We start from the raw sequence: 21544 nt of genomic DNA, 5'->3' as shown, positions 1-21544 counted from the left end.
AGACATGCATTTACAATGCATTCAATCTCTTACTAAGAGGTACACTACTCAAAAGTAGCCTCTGAGAGTGTGGGATATTTTTTTTTCAGGGCAGTGGGGAAAAGCACTTCTATGTTCTTTTGTGGTCATACTCTGTGCAATCAGACCACACCTGTAATCATTTACTTATCCGCCTGAGACATAACTACATGTTATACTGCAATCTGACATTTCTATCTAGGTGCATCTTTTCTTTCTTCTTGATGACTGTATGTTCAGACAGTAGACACGATATGTATCTTTGAGGCAATTTTATACAGAAATGCTTAACTCTAATGTATTAAAATATAACCATATAAACAAGAGGCACAATTTTCTTGGCTTGTATCTTTAAGTTCAAACAAATCAATGTGTGATAAAAATATGCAATAATTGAGTCACACAGCTAATATTCAAAACAATTATGTTCGGTCAACACAAAAAATACAACAGGTCTGACAGGTTAAGCATGCAAGCCTGAAAGCAGGAAGCAGAAAGAAGGGGGTAGAAAGTGTTCAGCCTGGCAGGCACAACTTGTATAAAAAAAATACAGTAATGGTGCAGAGATCTGGGAGAAAGGTAGCAAATAACAAAAACCTCATGATTTCTATCCATTGAATATTAATATTAGGTATATATACATGCTCTATAGGTTTATATACATGCTCTATGGTTCAAGAATATATTTTCTTCTGGATACAATGAGGTGCTGTAAAGGACCCTTAGGTATAAATGATGGACAATCTCCATGAAGCAGATAAACTGTAATAGGTTGGACAGTCGCTGCCACTTTTACGCTGCTCTGTATAAGTTGCTCTCTGCTTCTTCTTGGCCCCTGTGACATTTCATGCAGGAACTTCTCATTCAGCCCAATGAAGTCCTGATTGGGCAGATCCTGCGGAACAAAACATACCAAGAAAAAGAGGAAAGCATTGGGGACAATGCCTAACCAGAACTGCAGCAGCAGGGAGGGGGGCAGGTAAGTATACAGTAAATACCTTTTTATTTCAACAGTACCTAGAAGCATTACCTAATAATACCTCCTAGCCTAGAAAACACCCCTTAAAATGATAAAGTAAAGGCTGTTTGCACATACTGTTTCTGTTTTGGTTATGGGGGGAGTACAATTCTGGCTTAAATGGAAATGTTGTGGAACACGAAATCTTGATGCTTCAAAGTGATGACAGAGGAATTATGTGGATAAAATAGATATTATTCTGCTCACGTAATTATATTCTATTTAAATATCAAACCATGTTATATACTCTACTAAATAATTATTATATCTTAAATATAGATATTCCCCAATGTTATTAATTATTTATTATTATTCTGCACAGAGAGGCAGAACGCTAAAGTAAATGTACTGTAGTTTGCAGACCTTTCCCTACAATGCTATATGTAAAATCTTCCTTTCTGCACAGGACTCGCTGCCTAATTAAAGGGGTATTCCAGGAAAAAAACTTTTTATATATATCAACTGGCTCCAGAAAGTTAAACAGATTTGTAAATTACTTCTATTAAAAAATCTTAATCCTTTTAGTACTTATGAGCTTCTGAAGTTAAGGTTGTTCTTTTCTGTCTAAGTGCTCTCTGATGACACGTGTCTCGGGAACCGCCCAGTTTAGAAGCAAATCCCCATAGCAAACCTCTTTTAAACTGGGCGGTTCCCGAGACAGGTGTCATCAGAGAGCACTTAGACAGAAAAGAACAACCTTAACTTCAGAAGCTCATAAGTACTGAAAGGATTAAGATTTTTTAATAGAGGTAATTTACAAATATGTTTAACTTTCTAGAGCCAGTTGATATATATAAAAAAGTTTTTTCCTGGCTAACCCCTTTAATTGTTTCTGCTTCATAACTAGTACTTCAGTATATACTATATCCACTGGCATGCAGGTATTAGTGTCCATTAAATTGCTTAGCAGTGCTAAAATGTGCATGTAATGCAGAACTTCATGATGTGCTTAAAATTTTTTTTTAACATTGTTTTCACTTTCTTACACACTAAAAAGTTCTAACTTCAAAGCTGTTTTATCATAAACATATCTATACTATAAATATGGAGCAGCATAAAACACTTACTTTGTTTAAGGGGGCTACAGTAATTCTTGCATAATACATTTAAATAATACTGTATTCATGCTGTCTCTTCCTAACAAAATAGGAAATAAAACACAGACCAATCTATTAATTGATATAAATCCACTGGCAAGCATATACTAGAGTCCCTACATTATTTAGCAGTGCTAAAATTGATGTATTTGATACAGGTCTTCATGATTCGAATAATACATGTGTCATCTCTGATCCATTCTAAGACTTACACAAGAAGTGCAATAATAGTATAGTAGTGACAAGTTAAAATCCACTGGTATCAAAAGCCTGAAAACATTTCAATGTCACTTATCCAGTTTTCCTTCTCAGTTCATCTGAGTGTCAGGTAAGTTCCCCCAGAGTTTATATATTTATAATTTAATAACCTTAATCTATTCACTAAGGTTTTAAGAATCTGATATGGGTGGAGTATTAACAATATCTGTCTTTTTTTCCAAGTAGAAAGACTCTGCGGTGTTATGTTTCACCTGCATCTGTAGGCCCATCAATGTCCACAGTCCTGTAGATATTCTGAAAGGAAGAGACATAGTTACTTTATCATTTCAAACATACTACAGATACTGAGCTGTCTTTATTATAATAAAATGTAAAATGTTTAAAGGGGTCATTCCAATATAATAACTTATCAACATGAGAACGAGGGTCCCACGTCTCCCGAGTGAAAGGAATGGCAGCATGCATGTTGCTACTCCATTTACTTGACATGGGATTGCCATAAGAAGTAAATAGGGCATCAATCCATTCACTTGAAAGACAAGGCACCACGTCCTCATGTTGATAGGTGATAAGTTATGACCATAAGTATATCACAATTAAAAATGTACATAGTCATAGTGTACTTTTTGGAAGATGGTCAAGATCTGTATTTAGCGTAGTGACATTTTCTGTGTTGGTATTTGTCAAGAAACTAAGTTCAGAGAAAACGTGAAATAGCAATGCCAAAAGTGAATTACTTTTCTCTACATTTAGTCTACTTTTACTAGCCATATGCCTAAGTGGCCTAATCAGAGTCCTGTGGGCCCCAGGGCTTTTTAAAGAGGCACACAAACAGTTGAAAGCCACTTTCAGCAGAGATTGAGGACTTACAGTATGACAGCCCCTCCCCCCCCCCTTCCCCTACTATCGATATGCCCCTAATACACCTGCATACCCCTCTGAGACCACTTCCAGATGAGTGCAAACAAAAGTCTTCAGTAATTTTAGCCACAACAGTATTTTTTTATTTACTATTTTGACATGCTTCCATATTCCTGAGATATAGGGGTTTTCCTATTTGGATTACCATCTGTACTTTTCACTGAATATAACTTTTCTGCAAATAGGGTGTGAACATTAGGCTGAGGGGGTGTAAATATGAGGCTAAGTTGTCGTAAAACATTTAAAGTGGTGTCATTATGAAGCTCCTGATTACACTCCCTGAACCTAGCATTTACAATTCATTTTACAATAAAATTCCTGCTCATCTGACCATTCAGCAAAAAGTGCAGTCAACAGAAAGTCCTTCTCGTCTCTTTCCCTGAGTAGCAAATGGTAGGACATTTTTAATGAAGACTATAAAGTTGCTTTATTTTGCATTAAAAAAACAAACAATAAAAACAAAAATTAGTGCAAAGGTGTCCTTGGCCTTTAACCCCTTAAGGACCTGGCCAATTTCATTTTTGCATTTTCGTTTTTTCCTCCTCTTATTTTTTAAATCCATAACTCTTTTACTTTTTCACCTACCGACCCATATAAGGGCTTGTTTTTTACAGGAAGAATTGTACTTTGTAATGACATCTTTCATTTTACCATAAAATGTACGACGCTACCAAAAAAAATATTATTTGCAGGTGGAAATTTATAAGAAAATGTAGTTGTTTTTTTTACGCAGTGCACATTATGGTAAAAATGATACATTATCTTTATTCTGTGCTTTAATGCAATAAAATGACGCCTGATTTATATAGTAAATGCAAACTTTATTTTTTTACGAACCTGGTATGCATAAAATTGTAATTTTCTCACCCCTGTAACTTTTTTATTTTTCCGTATAAAGGGATGTATGATGGCAAATTTTTTATACTTTTTATCAGTACCATTTTTGTTTTGATAAAACTTTTTGATCGCTTTTTATTTGTTTTTTTTATAATTTTTATATACATGATTTGATAAAAAATCTGTATTTTTGGTCTTTGGTATTTTTTTTATGTATTCATTTATGCGTGGCGATACCAAATATGTACATTTTTTTTCATTTTTTTGTAAAATGGGAAAATAAGGGGCATTGGATTTTTTATTAGGGGAGGGGTTTTATATCATTTTAGAAACTTTTTATTTATTTTTTATTTTACACCATAGAGAACTTTTATATGCAGTCATTAGATAGCATTACACAGTAACATTGGCAATTCACTGATATATTGTTACGCCGAGCGCTCCGGGTCCCTGCACCTCCCCGGAGTGCTCGCGGCGTTCTCCTTTCTGCAGCGCCCTGGTCAGACCCGCTGACCGGGAGCGCTGCACTGTCATTCACGATGGGGATGCGATTCGCATAGCGGGACGCGCCCGCTCGCGAATCGCATCCCAAGCCACTTACCCGTTCCGGTCCCCGGCTGTCATGTTCTGGCGCGCACGGCTCCGCTCTCTAGGGCGCGCACGCGCCAGCTCTCTAAGATTTAAAGGGCCAGTGCACCAGTGATTGGTGCCTGGCCCAATCAGTCTAATTAGCTTCCACCTGCTCCCTGTGTATATAACCTCACTTCCCCTTTCCTTCCTTGCCGGATCTTGTTGCCTTGTGCCAGAGAAAGCGTTTATTGTTGTCCAAAGCCTGTGTTCCAGATCTCCTGCTATCGTCATTGACTACGAACCTTGCCGCCTGCCCCGACCTTCTGCTACGTCTGACCTTGCCTCTGTCTAGTCCTTCTGTCCCACGCCTTCTCAGCAGTCAGCGAGGTTGAGCCGTTGCCGGTGGATACGACCTGGTTGCTACCGCCGCAGCAAGACTATCCCGCTTTGCGGCGGGCTCTGGTGAAAACCAGTAGCAACCCTAGAACCGGTCCACCGACACGGTCCACGCCAATCCCTCGCTGACACAAAGGATCCACATCCAGCTAGCCGAATCCTAACATATATTCTGGCTAAGCCAGGCTACATTATTGAATCGGCGATTGGGCAGCAGGAGGCAGGTAAGGGGACCCTCCTCAGGCATCACAGGGTTCCGCAGGGTTTCACTTTAGACGCCATGATCGGCATTGATCACAGCGTCAAAATGGTTAAGTTCCAGGCTGTAGAGATCCTGCATCATCAGTGAGTAGCACTGATAGTAGCCGACACTCACTGATCTGAAGCAAGCACAACTCCTGTGCTCGCTTCAAAACTGCTTAAGAATTCAGGCCATACAGGTACGCCCATGGTCCTTAAGTACCAGGACGCAAGAGAGTACCTGTACGCCCTTCATCCTTAACAGGTTAAGGTATTTCAGGAGTATAACATTATTGTTTAATAAGTCCTAAGATGTGTAAGAATGTAATATACTTTCATAGAAAAAAAAAAATCCTGTGTCATTGCACTCACTCAAAAGCTGTGTACTGCTACCATTTTGACTACACTTGGATCTGACCCAGCTCTGCTGCCTCTCTTGCTCCCCATGTTGCACATTCCTTTAACTCAGGGGCTGGCATGAAAAGTGAGGCTGAACTGAAAAGGCTTGTCTCAGAAGCAAAAAAGGTATTACCTGTTCTACTCCGCGGAACTCATTTCAGCCCTCTGCATGTCTCTAAGGCAGGCATGGTTTTGCATGTTCAAATGTAAAACATTTTACTATAAACAAACTTTAGATCAGAGAGTGAAGCAATATCTTGTCTCTTGTATACACAATATTGAACTTTTCCAAACAGTGAATCACCTGTTTGATAAGAAATTCTGTAAGAATTATGATGCTATGACTCGGAACAGATAGATGGCTAAAACACCAGCCAAAAGGACCATGGGTAGGAAGGAGTGGGAGACAAATAAGTATGGGTTATTTTTCACCATAGTTTATCTCCCTTTCCTACTACATACGTTGTCATCTGTACCCAGTGCTGTTTTACTCTTAGAATAAGCTCATTCTTTAAATGGGCACTGTCACTAAACTTTGATTTTTATATTTTCTTCCCTATATGTCAATTCATTTTTTTCTAATGTACTTGCTTTAAAAAAATTTCTTTTGGCTGTGAAGTTCCGTCCACTAGGTGTCTCAATTGCGGCATTCTGTGCGTGAGCAAATGAACAGTTTGGTCTCATGCAAACCGGCATGAAGCCAAATTCTGGAGGCATACAGCTCTTACTCTCTGCCTGTGAATGAGACATTACCATGGCCCAGCCCCCTGTTGCGCCTACTATAAATGATCCCCAGCCGGCAGCATGCACTGAGGCTCAGTACAGTGCTTCTGTTCAGAGCAGCAGCATACAGAAGAGAGGGCGGAAGTGAGCCCCTGCACGGCTTCAGATAATGTTACGCCTGTCGGGGAATGCTCTCTGCCTCAGCACGGAGCTCACACACAGTGAGCAGGACTCAAGAAAGGAAAAAAAGGTACTTAGAAAGGATTTGTTTGTAAATTAAGAGCAGGATGCTTCTAAGCATCAGTCAGGGATAGATAGAGTTGTAAATCAGGGATAGATTAGTTAGTGACAGGTACTCTTTAAACTAACTAGGCAAGGTTAAAATATATACTGACTTAAACTAGATGAAACTTAATTGTTACTTCCTTGTGGACTTGCTCCACACCAGTTTTAATTAGTACCGCTGGCTACTGGGGCGAGTAAGAGCAGGCAACCAGTTCTGGAATCCATTAGCAATTTGGAAACTCGTCTGTTGCCTCACTGAGCCAGCAGTCTCTGGGGCAGAGGTGGGGGGGGGGGGGGGGATAAGGATATAGAGGTACAGGAGAAGAAGGCAGCTAGGTTTGTGAAAGTTAGAAGGCAAGGTATAGGGATAAGGGTCAGGAAGGCCAGCCCTGATCTGGCACACCCCAACAAGTCTTCCCGGTTGGCAGATGAAAGGAATGTTAGATCAGAATTAGCACTGCTGTAGCAAGACACTGCCTCTGACAGCTAGGGGGTGTCTCCTCCAATAAGGAGGGAAGGACGAGTGCAAGGCAGGCCAGACAAGTGCTGGTAGTGGGGGACTCAATTACTAGGGGGACAGATTAAAAGGTTACATAGTTACATAGTTAGTACGGTCGAAAAAAGACATATGTCCATCAAGTTCAACCAGGGAATTAAGGGGTAGGGGTGTGGCGCGATATTGAGGAAGGGATGAGATTTTATATTTCTTCATAAGCATTAATCTTATTTTGTTCCAGGAATGTATCTAATCCTGTTTTAAAGCTGTTAATTGTTCCTGCTGTGACCAGTTCCTGAGGTAGACCGTTCCATAAATTCACAGTCCTCACGGTAAAGAAGGCGTGTCGCCCCTTGAGACTAAACTTTTTCTTCTCCAGACGGAGTGAGTGCCCCCTCGTCCTTTGGGGGGGTTTAACCTGGAACAGTTTTTCTCCATATTTTTTGTATGGGCCATTAATATACTTATATACGTTTATCATATCCCCCCTTAAACGTCTCTTCTCAAGACTAAACAATTGTAACTCCTTTAATCGCTCCTCATAGCTAAGATGTTCCATGCCCCATATTAGTTTAGTCGCGCGTCTCTGCACCCTTTCCAACTCCGCAGTGTCCCTTTTATGGACAGGTGACCAAAACTGAACAGCATATTCCAGGTGAGGCCGTACCAATGCTTTATAAAGGGGGAGTATTATGTCCCTGTCCCTTGAGTCCATGCCTCTTTTGATACATGACAATATCCTGCCGGCTTTGGAAGCAGCAGCCTGACATTGCATGCTATTCTGTAGTCTGTGATCTACAAGTACACCGAGATCCTTCTCTACCAGTGACTCTGCCAGTTTAATCCCCCCTAAGACATACGATGCATGCAGGTTATTAGTACCCAGATGCATAACTTTACATTTATCCACATTGAACCTCATTTGCCAAGTGGATGCCCAGACACTTAGTCTATCCAAGTCATCTTGTAACTTATGCACATCCTCTATAGACTGTACTGTGCTACAAAGCTTGGTGTCATCTGCAAAGATAGAAACAGAGCTGCTAATACCATCCTCTATATCATTGATAAATAAATTAAACAACAGCGGTCCCAGTACTGAACCTTGGGGTACACCACTAATAACCGGGGACCAATGAGAGTACGAATCATTGACCACCACTCTCTGGGTACGATCCATGAGCCAGTGTTCAATCCAGTTACAAACTAAAATTTCCAAACCCAAAGACCTTAACTTACCTGTCAGACGTCTATGAGGGACAGTATCAAATGCTTTAGCAAAATCCAGAAACACTATATCCACAGCCATTCCTCTGTCAAGGCTTCTACTCACCTCTTCATAAAAGCAAATTAGATTGGTTTGACAACTTCTATCCTTAGTAAACCCATGCTGGCTATCACTTATAATACAATTATCCCCTTTGTATTCCTGTATGTAATCCCTTATAAGTCCTTCAAACAATTTACCCACAATGCACGTTAAACTTACCGGTCTATAGTTTCCTGGGGAAGACCTAGAGCCCTTTTTGAAGATTGGCACCACATTCGCCTTGCGCCAGTCCCTTGGCACAATACCAGACACCAGAGAATCTCTAAATATCACGAACAGGGGTACAGATATTACTGAACTTACCTCTCTAAGAACTCTTGGGTGTAGTCCATCCGGTCCTGGGGATTTGCTTACATTTATATCACTTAACTTACCTTGTACCATCTCTACATTAAGCCAGTTCAGTACATTACATGATGTGTTACCAGCACTGACCTGGCCAATGTCAGCTCCTTCTTCCATAGTGTATACAGAACTAAAGAACCCATTCAGTAGCTCCGCCTTCTCTTGATCGCCTGTGACAACCTCCCCATTATCATTATTAAGGGGTCCTACATGCTCTGTCCTTGTTTTTTTTGCATTTATATGTCTAAAAAAATATTTAGGATTAGTTTTGCTTTCTTTGGCCACCTGTCTCTCATTTTGAATTTTTGCTGTTTTTATTACATTTTTACAGATTTTATTAAGCTCCTTGTACTGTTTAAATGTTATAGCTGACCCATCAGATTTGTATTTTTTGAAGGCTATTTTTTTGTTGTTTATTGCTCTTTTAACATCATGTGTCAGCCATGTAGGATTTAGTTTTAGGGTACATTCCCACACGGTGTATTTGCTGCGTATTTGCTGCTGCGTATTTTATTTTCTCTGTTGAAGTCAATGGGTAGGAAAATACGCAGCACCAAATACGCAGCAAATACGCAGCAAAATACGCCGTGTGGGAACATACCCTTAATCGTTTATATTTGTTCCCATTTGGTATATATTTAGCTGTATAGTTATTTAGAGTTGATTTAAAGATGTCCCATTTACCTTCTGTATCAGTATTTGACAACACCTCCCCCCAGTCTATGTCCTGTAGTGCAGCCCTCAGCCCAGGGAAATTTGCCTTTTTAAAGTTATATGTTTTTGCCTTCCCCGCCTGTCTTTGTTTTCTACATTTTAAGTCAAAAGTAACTATATTGTGGTCGCTATTACCAAGGTTTTCCCGCACAGTTACATTACCAACCAGCTCTGCGTTGTTGGAAATGATCAGATCCAACAAGGCATCACTTCTTGTTGGGTCCTCCACAAACTGGCCCATAAAATTATCCTGCAATAAATTTAGGAATTGTCGCCCCTTTGTAGTTTTAGCCAACCCCGGACCCCAATCTATATCTGGATAGTTAAAATCTCCCATTATTACCACTGTACCTGCCCGGGCGGCCCTCTCTATTTGTTTATGAAGCCGAACTTCTATCTCTTCAGTGATATTAGGGGGTCTGTAGATTACACCAAATACTATTTTTTCAGTATTTCCCTCCTTTTGTAATTCTACCCACAATGATTCCACATCCTCAGAATCATCACACACTATGGCATCATTCACACTGACTTTCATACCACTTCTTACATACAGACAGACTCCACCACCTTTTCTGTTCATTCTATCCTTGCGAAACAATGTAAACCCCTGCAGATTGACAGCCCAGTCATGCGAGGAGTCCAGCCATGTCTCAGTGACCCCAACTATATCAATATGTTCCTCCAGTATCAAGGCCTCAAGCTCCCCCATTTTATTTGCTAGGCTTCTGGCATTTGTGAACATACACTTTACATTTCCATCCTTTATGTTATTGGGGTTAATGGGATTCAAGGGTGTAAGTTTTATTTTCCTATGAAGCCTAATCCTATTAACTATTCTAACCCCTCCCTCCGCTCCACCCCCAGGTACATTTATAATTCCCACCTCTCTATCTACACTATCTTCCCCCTCTTTGCTGTAGGTTCCCTCCCCCCAAGTCCCTAGTTTAAACACTCCTCCACCCTTCTAGCCATCTTCTCCCCAAGCAAAGCTGCACCCTCCCCATTGAGGTGCAGCCCGTCCCTACGGTAGAGCCGGTAACCGACAGCGAAGTCAGCCCAGTTCTCCATGAACCCAAACCCTTCCTTCCTACACCAGCTTCTGAGCCACTTGTTTACCTCCCTGATCTCCCGCTGCCTCTCTGGTGCGGCTCGTGGTACTGGTAGTATTTCACAAAAGACTACCTTGGAGGTCCTTGCCTTAAGCTTGCGGCCTAAGTCCCTGAAATCATTTTTAAGGACACTCCACCTACCTCTTACTTTGTCATTGGTGCCAATATGTACCATGACTGCTGGGTCCTCTCCAGCCCCGCCCAACAACCTGTCAACCCGATCCGCGATGTGCCGAACTCGTGCGCCAGGCAGACAACACACTGTTCCGCGATCCCGGTCTTTGTGACAGATTGCCCTATTTGTCCCCCTAATAATTGAGTCCCCCACCACTAGTACCTGTCTGGCCTGCCCTGTACTCCTCCCTCCCTCCTTACTGGAGCAGACACCCCCCTGGCGGTCAGAGGCGGTATCCTGCTGCAGTTCTGCTAGCTCTGTAATGGCATCCCCCTCATCTGCCAAGCGGGCAAACTTGTTGGGGTGTGCCAGTTCAGGACTAGCCTCCCTGACACTTTTTCCCCTACCCCTCTTTCTAACTGTAACCCAGCTAACTGCCTGACTGTCCTGCAACTCCGTCCCACTGTCCTCCCCCACCTCTATTCCCGAGAGTGCCTGCTCAGTGAGCAGGAGACTCCTCTCCATGTTGTTAATGCTTCTCATTGTTGCCAGTCGCCCCTCTAGATGCAGGATCTGGGCTTCCAAACGGACAACTAGCACATATCTCGCACAACAATATGCACCCTCAAACTGTTGTTCAAGGATTGCATACATTGAACAGGATGTACATTGGACTGCATTTTCCAACATGGAGGCCATCTAATTATGGGGATTTCACAAATGTATAGGAAAAAACAGACAGTCAAAATTACACTTAAAATTTTTTGTAGACCTTGTGGGTTCAAAAATTCAAACTCACAGCGATCTCAACCTTCTGCTTTCAAACTCCAGTTTTTGAAACTCCTCTTTCACGCCCCCTCTTACACAGCAACACTCAGAAAGAGCAAGCTCTCAATAAGAGTCCCAAGCTAAGATTTATACACCTGTGCCCAATCTACTCCTCCTCCCCCTAGAGGTGGAACAGAGAAAAAAAAAAAAAAATGAAAAAGGGTGTTTAAACTCTAACAGTTATCCCACTATGTGCAAAAGAGAAAAACTTACCCAAAATATGAATGTGGGCTATAGGCAGTCGCACCCACTCCACAGATTCACTCCGCACAACAGATAATCACAGTTTTTGAAACTCCTCTTTCACGCCCCCTCTTACACAGCAACACTCAGAAAGAGTGCCTCCTGATAGGTTGAAGGCTTTGGCTGCAAAGTGGCAGATGAGGTTCAACACTGATAAATGTAAGGTTATGTACATGGGGAAGAAAAATCCAGGCTGGGAATATGAACTAAATGGCAAAATAGTGGGGACAACTGACATGGAAAAGGACTTAGGGGATACAGCCATGGCCGTAAATGTTGGCACCCCTGAAATTTTTCAAGAAAATGAAGTATTTCTCACAGAAAAAGATTGCAGTAACAAATGTTTTGCTATACACATTTATTCCCTATGTGTGGAACTAAACCAAAAAAGGGAGGAAAAAAAGCAAATTGGACATAATGTCACACTCCAAAAATGGGCTGGACAAAATTATTGGCACCCTTAACTTCATATTTGGTTGCACACTCTTTGGAAAAAATAACTGAAATCAGTCGCTTCCTATAACCATCAATAAGCTTCTTACACCTCTCAGCGGGAATGTTGGACCACTCTTCCTTTGCAAACTGCTCCAGGTCTCTCTTACTGGAAGGGCACTTTTTCCCAACAGCTATTTTAACCCCTTGCCGCAAAACGCTGTTTATAAATGGCGCTGCGGCAGGGAGGGTTATGAAGCAAGCTCAGGAGCTGAGCTCGCATCATATCTGCACGGTCCCGGCTGCTTTCAGCAGCTAGGACCTGTGCCTAATGCCGGACATCACCGTTCAGGCAGATGTCTGGCATTAACTCTTTAGACGGGGCGATCAAAGTTGATCGCCGTGTCTAAAGTGAAAGCATCCAGGCAGCTGTCGGGCTGATCGGGACCATTGTGGTAAAATCGTGATGTCCCGATCAGCTACGACGCATCAGGAGGGTGCCTTATCTGCCTCCTGCGTGTCCGATCGGCGATTGATTGCTCCAAGCCTGAAATCCAGGCTTGCGCAATCAACCGCCGATAACACTGATCAAAACATTGCAATGCAATGGCATTGATCAGTGTATTGAATCAATGTACTGCATGTTATAGCCTATGGGGGCTATAACATTGCAAAAAAAAAGTGGAAAAAAAAGTTAATAAAGATGATTTAACCCCTTCCCTAATAAAAGTTTGAATCACCCACCTTTCCATAAAAAAAAACTGTAAATAAAAATAAACATGTGGTATTGCCGCATGCATAACTATAAAAATATATCGTTAATTAAACCGCATGGTCAATGGCGTACGCGCGAAAAAATTCTAAAGTCATAAATAGCGTATTATTTGTCACTTTTTATACCACAAAAAAATGAATAAAAAGCAATCAAAAAGTCTGATCAAAACAAAAATGGTACTGATAAAAAAAAATACGTGAAAAAATAAAAAAGTTACAGGGGTCAGAAGAGGACAATTTTAAACGTAAAAATTTACCCGCATGTAGTTATGATTTTTTTCAGAAGTAAGACAAAATCAAACCTATATAAGTAGGGTATCATTTTAATCATATGAACCTACAGAGTAAAGATAAGTTGTCTTCTTTACTGAAAAAATTTATTGTGTAGAAATGGAAGCCCCTAAAATTTACAAAATGGCGTTTTTTCTTCCATTTTGTCACACAATGATTTTTTTTTCAGTTTCGCCGTAGATTTTTGGGTAAAATGACTGATGTCTTTACAAAATAGAATTGGTGTCGCAAAATATAAGCCATGATATGGATTTTTAGGTGCAAAACTGAAAAAGTTATGATTTTTAAAAGGTAAGGAGGAAAAAACTAAAGTGGAAAAATGCTATGTCCTTAATGGATTACGATCTCTCCACCGGTGTTCAATGGGATTTAGATCTGGACTCATTGCTGGCCACTTCAGAACTCTCCAGCGCTTTGTTGCCATCATTTCTGGGTGCTTTGTGATGTATGTTTGGGGTCATTGTCCTCCTGGAAGACCCAAGATCTCGGACGCAAACCCAGCTTTCTGACACTGGACTGAACAGTGTGACCCAAAACCCATTGGTAATCCTCAGATTTCATGATGCCTTGCGCACATTCAAGGCACCCAGTGCCAGAGGCAGCAAAACAACCCCAAAACATCATTGAACCTCCACCATATTTCACTGTAGGTACTGTGTTCTTTTCTTTGTAGGCCTCATTCCCTTTTCGGCAAACAGTAGAAAGATGTGCTTTACCAAAAAGTTCTAAGCTCTATCTTGGTCTCATCTGTCCACAAGATGTTTTCCCAGAAGGATTTTGGCTCAGGTTGCGTTCACACGGAGTAATTCAAGAGGAATTTACTTGAGTAATTCCTCTTGAATTCTCCGCTACAAATTAATGCACATCTTCTCTGCCCATTGACTTTAATGTTATTTCTGCTGGCCTGTTCACACTGCGGAAATTCTGCTAACAGAATTTCGACGCTGAATTCCGTTCCGCTTGAAGAAAGAATATGTTCATTCTTCAAGCGGAATCCGTTAGCAGAAATCAATTGAAGTCAATGGTAAAAAAAAATTCCGCCCGACATCGTTTTCGTGCAGAATTTGCTCGCAATTCACAGGCAATTTGCGCAGAATTTGCACGCAATTTGCGCAGAAATGGCTGAAAAACCCTTCACTTCTTTCTCCCCCATGTCCGCACACAATTCTGCTCGCAATTCCGCGCGAAAAAAAAAAATTTCCGCCCGTAAATGTTTCGGCGTGAATTACTCTTCATTTACTCCGTGTGAACGCACCCTTACTCAAGTTTATTTTTGGCAAAATGTAGTCTTGCTTTTTTATGTCTCTGTGTCAGCAGTGGGGTCCTCCTTGGTCTCTTGCTGTAGCGTTTCATTTCATTTAAATGTCGACAGATAGTTCGTGCTGACACTGATGCTCCCTGAGCCTGCAGGACAGCTTGAATATCTTTGGAACTTGTTTGGGGCTGCTTATCCACCATCCGGACTAACCTGCGTTGACACCTTTCATCAATTTTTCTCTTCCGTCCACGCCCAGGGAGATTAGCTACAGTGCCATGGGTTGCAAACTTCTTGATAATGTTGCGCACTGTGGACAAAGGCACATCTAGATCTCTGGAGACGGACTTGTAACCTTGAGATTGTTGATATTTTTCCACAATTTTGGTCAGACAGTTCTCTTCTCCTCTTTCTGTTGCCCATGCTCAGTGTGGCACACAGACACACAATGCAAAGGCTAAGTGAACTTCTCTCCTCTTTATCTTCTTTCAGGTGTGATTTTTATACACATGGAATACTGTGTACAGTACTGGGCACCAATTTACAAGAAAGATATAGTGGAGTTGGAGAGGAATCAAAGATGGATAACCAGAGTAATAAAGGGAATGGAAGGACTATAGTACCCAGAAGTATTATCAAAATAAGGTTTATTTAGTTTTTAAAAGAAAAAAAACGGATAAGGTGCAACCAAATAACTATGTATAAAGATATCAGGGAGCAGTACAGAGATCTTTCACATAATCTATTTATACCCAAGACTGTATCTATAACAAGTGTATTGGGTTTAGTGTAGGTGAATAGCCTGTCAGTTTCCCTATAGAAGGTAAAGTGTAGAAAAGTTAAAAGGGTACTCCGGCGCTAAGGGGATAAGATGCCTGATAGCAGGGGTCCCGCCACTGGGGACCCCTGTGATCTTCCACGTCGCACCCCGTTAGAATCAGCCCCCGGAGCGTGCTCACTCTGGGTCTGATTACTGGCGATCACGGGGACGGAGCATAGTGACGTCACGGCTTCGCCCATGTGTGCCGTCACACTCCGCCCCCTCAATGCAAGCCTATGGAGGGAGCGTGGCAGCGGCGGGACCCCCGCGATCGGGCATCTTATCCCCTATCCTTTGGCTGATGTTTTGGTCACTTGAATGCTGGTGGTGCTTTCACTCTAGTGGTAGCATGAGATAGAGTCTACAACCCACACAAGTGGCTCAGGTAGTGCAGCTCATCCAGGATGGCACATCAATGCGAGCTGTGGCAAGAAGGTTTGCTGTGTCTGTCAGCATAGTGTCCAGAGCATGGAGGCACTACCAGGAGACAGGCCAGTACATCAGGAGACATGGAGGAGGCTGTAGGAGGGCAACAGTCCAGCAGCAGGACCGCTACCTCCACTGCCAGAGCCCTGCAAAATTACCTCCAGCAGGCCCCAAATGTGCAGGTGTCCGCTCAAACGGTCAGAAACAGACTCCATGAGGGTGGTATGAGGGCCCGACATCCACAGGTGGGGGTTGTGCTTACAGCCTAACACTGTGCCAGACGTTTGGCATTAGAACACCAAGATTGCTCTTCACAGATTAAAGCAGGTTCACACTGAGCACATGTGGCAGACATAACAGAGTCTGGAGACGCCATGGAGAACGCTCTGCTGCCTGCAACATCCTCCAGCATGACCGGTTTGACAGTGGGTCAGTAATGGCGTGGAGTGGCATTTCTTCGGGGGGGGGGGGGGGGGCGGACACAGCCCTCCATGTGCTTGCCAGAGGTAGCCTGACTGCCATTAGGTACCGAGATGAGATCCTCAGACCCCTTGTGAGACCATATGCTAGTGCGGTTGGCCCTGGGTTCCTCCTAATGCAATACAAAGCTAGACCTCATGTGGCTGGAGTGTGTCAGCCGTTCCTGCAAGAGGAAGACATTGATGCTATGGACTGACCCGCCCATTCCCCAGACCTGAATCCGATTAAGCACATCTGGGACATCATGTCTGGCTCAATCCACCAACACCACATTGCACCACAGACTGTCCAGGAGTTGGCAGATGCTTTAGTCCATGTCTGGGAGGACATCCCTCAGGAGACCATCCGCCACCTCATCAGGAGCTTGCCCAGGCATTGTAGGGAGGCCATACGGGCACGTGGAGGCCACACACTACTGAGCCTCATTTTGACTTGTTTTAAGGACATTACATCAAAGTTGGATCAGCCTGTAGTGTGGCTTTCCACTTTGATTTTGAGTGTGACTCCATATCCAGACCTCCATGGGTTGATAAATTTGATTTCCATTGATAATTTTTGTGTGAGGGGGCGGGGTGTGATGTATCAGCTGTCACACCCCCTCCCATAGACTTGTATTGAGGGGGCGGAGCTAAGACGTAACGAGCTCCCGGCTCCAGCGTTTCGGAACAGTTTGTTCCAAACGCTGAGCAGTGGAGTACCCTTTTAACTGCTCTGTCTGTGGCATGTATCCTTCTGAATTATGTTGCCCTCTAGTGGTATATAATTATCACTGTTGCTTCTTCTTTATTAGCTTTGTCTGCCTGAACTTTGCTGCCCTCTAGTGGATAAATGTGCTATTATTTTTAGATAATTGTGTTTCTAGATGCACAAATCAGTTATTTTGAATACACTCACTGTTCGATTGACTTTTTTCCTCCTCTCCTACTTTTTTCCTTCTCGTTGGCCAACAGTTTTCATTGACTCATAGAGTACAATGCATAAACTTTTTTTTAACGTCTATAAGATTAAAATTAGACTATTTTGTATATATACTCTCTAACCCCTCTTAAATGGGCACTGTCACCAACTTTATTTTTTGATATGTTGTAGTACTTATGTACTACAACATATCTCTAATATACTTTTATTTATTTATTTTTCATTAAAAAGATTTAAGTTACATTTAAAAAACGGCCACTGAAAAAGGACTGATTTTTGGAGTGGCAATCAGTCCTTTTTCAGTTAGGCTGCACTCGCTCCCTGCCTGTCAATCAGACAGGCGGGAGCGAGCGCATTGGCTCCCCGGCCACACCTCCCGCACATCACCACCGCTGCCTCGTTGCCGCCGCTGTCCCTGCACGCCCGCTGACGGACTTTGCAGTAACTGCAAGTGTAATGAGGGAAGGGGGTGGAGGGGAGGGAACGGGCTAGTGCCGTAGCGGGGGGGAACGGGCTAGCAAAAAAAAAAAAAAATAGGATGGTGGGAGCTACCCTTTAAGGAAAACAGTCAGCCCATCTCCATGCTATAGGCTGCAGGCATGGATTGCCAGATGATGAAAATATCTTTTATAAATTATATCATGGATTCCATTCAATCTTTTATAAATCTGTTGGCCTTTTCATAAGTGCTAAAATAAATGTTTTTATTCCTGACAGAAGAGTCAATGGTGCTGAATTGCTGCAGCATTGTCATCTGCAAAAAAAATATACCTTTTGTATCAGCAATACTCCTGCTGAGTATTTTTTTCATCCCAGCTCAGCTGCACCCATACATATTGAGCCATTTCATTATTAGAGTTGGATTATATCATCCCCCCTCAGACCAGCATGTACAAATGGAGATCAGCCTGTTAAATTTGGCTGACTGACAGTGAACAACATAATTACATCAATACCTATCAAATCCCACCTGGCTGCTCTCAAATCCCTCCCCACTAAACCATGCTCTCCATTGTCATCTGTTTGTGTGAGGCTAAAGAGATCATTTCTTCCTTCCTGTTGAAACAGAGTGCAGTGTTAGGTGGTAGGTCCCTAGCAGGCTGACAGGGCTGTCGCGGGTCTCCTTTTACAGTTTTACAGAGCAAAAAGCCATTGATTTCTTGTCCCGTTCATTACTTGTGTGGCCGCCTGCAGTGTTTGCAGGCAGCCACAAGAAGTTGAGCTTCTCTTTCTCTATACTTTCGCAAAGATGAGTCTATTACCCACATGTGGACTGCTACCTAGATATAGTCACTAGCGCTCTAATGGGTCTGTGGGTGAATAATAATGCCTACTCTGCAGCCTGGTATATTATGGTTCCCTGCCAACCATACATGTGAAACGAATCAAAATAATATAATAAAATACTGGCGCATATAAATAGGACTTACACTTGAATAAAAAATGGATTTTATTCCATTGTGAGTTAAAGCCTCTGCGTACAGAAAACAAAATGTTAAGATGTTATTTAGTTCCAAAAACTTGTATTCCTCTGGAATTACCTCCATACAAGTTTTTGGAACTACCGTAAATAACATCATAATGTTTTGTGTCTGTACACAGAGGCTTTAACACACAGTGGAATAAAATATATTTTTTATTCAAGTGCAAGTCATATTTATATGCATCAGTATTTTATTATATTATTTGGACTACTTACAAGTGGGTTACTTCCAACAGGGGGGCTACTTACTACCTACCGGGGGACTATTATCTAAAGTGGGACCTACCAACTCGTGGGACCTATACAATGGGGGAAATGTGATGGGACCTGTCTACCTACTGGAGAAACCTAACTACCTAATGGGGGGGGGACCTACCTACTTTTCCCCAACCCACTTACCTACCCAATCTACTGTGTGGGACTCCGGGGGGGACTCTTACTGTTTGGGGAGTTAGAGGTGCTGGAAAAGTGTGGAGATTAAAAATGCTTGTCTTGCAGGTTCTGTGGAGACAAGTCGTGGCTGAAAGATCATCATGACACTGAACGGAGAAGGAAAAGGAAAGTGCATGACTTCAATTAGAGAAGATGTTACCTACAAGTCACCTAATATAACTACACTGTAGTCACTCATATGGTCTGTAGAGCCTTGGTGACTATATGGGGGGAACATTTCCTCCTTGTAAACTGGTGTTTGCACCTGACACCACATTATAAGTCCCTGCACCTCCCTCACTTCCCTGCCAGGTCTTCAGTGCCCCTAGCCTGAAATTAAGCGACCCTTATAGCCTGTTAGCCTTACCCATGGTTCCAGACCTTCCGCTACGTTATTAGACTCCGCACCTTTGCCACCTGCCGTGACCTTCTGCTACGTTTGACTACACTACTGCCTTATCCTTTGGTACCTCGCCTTGCCCAGCTACCTGTGTGGTCGAGCCGTGTCGGGGGTAGCGACCTGGGTGTCGCCTGCCGCAGCGAGCCCATCCTGCCTTGCGGCGGGCTCTGGTGAAGACCAGCGCCACCTTAGACTCCGCTCCCCGATACGGTCCGAGTCACCAGCCACACAGGTTAGAGCAGGGGTCGGCAACCTGCGGCTCTTTTACTCCTTTGCCGCGGCTTCACGAGTCTGTCCCGGGTCCCAGTCACCCTCATTCCGGGACAATGCAGTGTCCCAGAATGATCTGAGCCCGTGAGCCGCCATTGGTTTACTTACCTGCACTGGTGCCATCGGAGCGGAGTTTCTTCTTCCGGGGCCGTGCGGATCCTCACTGTCATGTGACAATGTAACGTCACATGACAGTGACGTCGCCGGCCTGCGCCTCAGTCGAGGAGCGCTGCCGGGAGAGGAAGACGCCACGTGAGGAGCTGGTGAGTATGTAAAGTACATTACTCACTTGACAGTGGGGCGTTAACCCCTCATCCCCCGCGGGGTGAGATGTTAACGCTGCCGCTGCCATGGGGTGAGGGGTAACTTAACCCCTCACCCCATGGCAGCGGCAGCATTATCGCTGCCGCGGGGTGAGAGGTTAACGCTGCCATGGGGTGAGGGGCTAAGTTACCCCTCACCCCTTGGCAGCGGTAGCATTAACCCCTCACCCCGCGGCAGCATTAACCCCCCTCTCCCCAGTGCATTAACCCCACTCTCCCCAGCCCACCCCAGGCCTGGGCCCCAAAAAAGCCCACCCCAGGCCTGGGCCCCAAAAAAGCCCACCCCAGGCCTGGGCCCAAAAAAAGCCCACCCCAAAAATATATTTTACATTGTTAAGTGAAAGTCCTTTTTTTCTTCAGATTGACAGCTGACTGCACGATCCTGTATACATAGAATTAAGGTAAGAAACAATATATGCAGTGTTATATTTGTTTTAAATGTCGCAATGGTTTTGCGGCTCCCAGTTTTTTTTTTTTTCTTCGGAAACGGGTCCAAGTGGCTCTTTTTGTCTTAAAGGTTGCAGACCCCTGGGTTAGAGGATCCAAATCCAGCTCCATTACATTGGTGTCCATATACAGGATTTAGTCAGTAACAGTGTTGTGGTAATATGTATGACAGTAATATTTATTTTTGTATACTGGTATTTGTGATAATATTGGTCTTAGAATACAGGAGTTGGTTAGTAGCAGTATGATGGTAATATGTATGGTGATAATATTACTCCTTGTATACTGATGTTATTAGGTAAGTATATGATTTATTTAGAGGCACGCATTCTTATCATGGGAAATTGTCTTACCTATGTTAATATAAAGATTTATATTAACAGACATGCAGCATTACAATGCTTGTAAGAGTTTTGGGGGGAAACCTACTACAAGGAGACAGACTGAAGCAGCATCCCATAGGAATACTCATCTGCTCCTGCAGTGTGATTTAGAGACAGGTCTCTCTCAATGATCTTTTACTTGCTGCATTCAGATACGACTCAGAGCAGAGCTAGTGCAATGTGATTAGACTCCTTCCCCCTATCTTTGCAGAGGCATTATGGGAAATGTAGGCTGCAGTAGTACACCATATCAAAAGAGAAGATCAAGAATCAAGATACCAGGCATCCTATATAAAATAGGTACAAGGCACACAAAAGCCTCCATGTTATTTTCTAATAAGAGCTAGAGCTGTACTATAGCAGCGGGAAAAAATTATTCTTTACTCTCCTTATATAACAAAAGCTGGAACCAAAATAAAAACATTACCTAGTAAAACAAAATAAAACAAAAAAACAAGACAGACAATGGAATTAGCATAACAAGCATGGAAGGCCTGCATGCTT

At 42.8% G+C, this 21544-nt stretch overlaps 1 protein-coding gene across 8 annotated transcripts in view; it reads right to left on the bottom strand.

Annotated features, from left to right (window-relative positions):
- Positions 1 to 348: 348 nt before the first annotated feature.
- PCNX2 (pecanex 2) overlaps positions 349 to 21544 on the bottom strand; it is a 357339-nt gene continuing 336143 nt past the window's right edge. For 6 of the 8 annotated variants that reach the window (XM_056567003.1, XM_056567002.1, XM_056567001.1 and 3 more), the window contains 2 exons: positions 2604 to 2646; positions 1822 to 2173 (listed from right to left, as the gene is read on the bottom strand). In XM_056567003.1, the coding sequence (XP_056422978.1) occupies positions 2118 to 2173; positions 2604 to 2646 (99 nt within the window). In that variant the 3' untranslated portion in view covers positions 1822 to 2117. Of the gene's footprint in view, positions 914 to 1821; positions 2174 to 2603; positions 2647 to 21544 lie in introns of those variants that run through there. The other 2 variants (XM_056566999.1, XM_056567000.1) reach the window with 2 other exon arrangements.

This window comes from Hyla sarda, chromosome 3, assembly GCF_029499605.1.
Source record: "Hyla sarda isolate aHylSar1 chromosome 3, aHylSar1.hap1, whole genome shotgun sequence".
Lineage (NCBI taxonomy): Eukaryota > Metazoa > Chordata > Amphibia > Anura > Hylidae > Hyla > Hyla sarda.
Note: the sequence above shows the minus strand (reverse complement) of the source record. Positions and strands in the feature narration are given on the sequence as shown.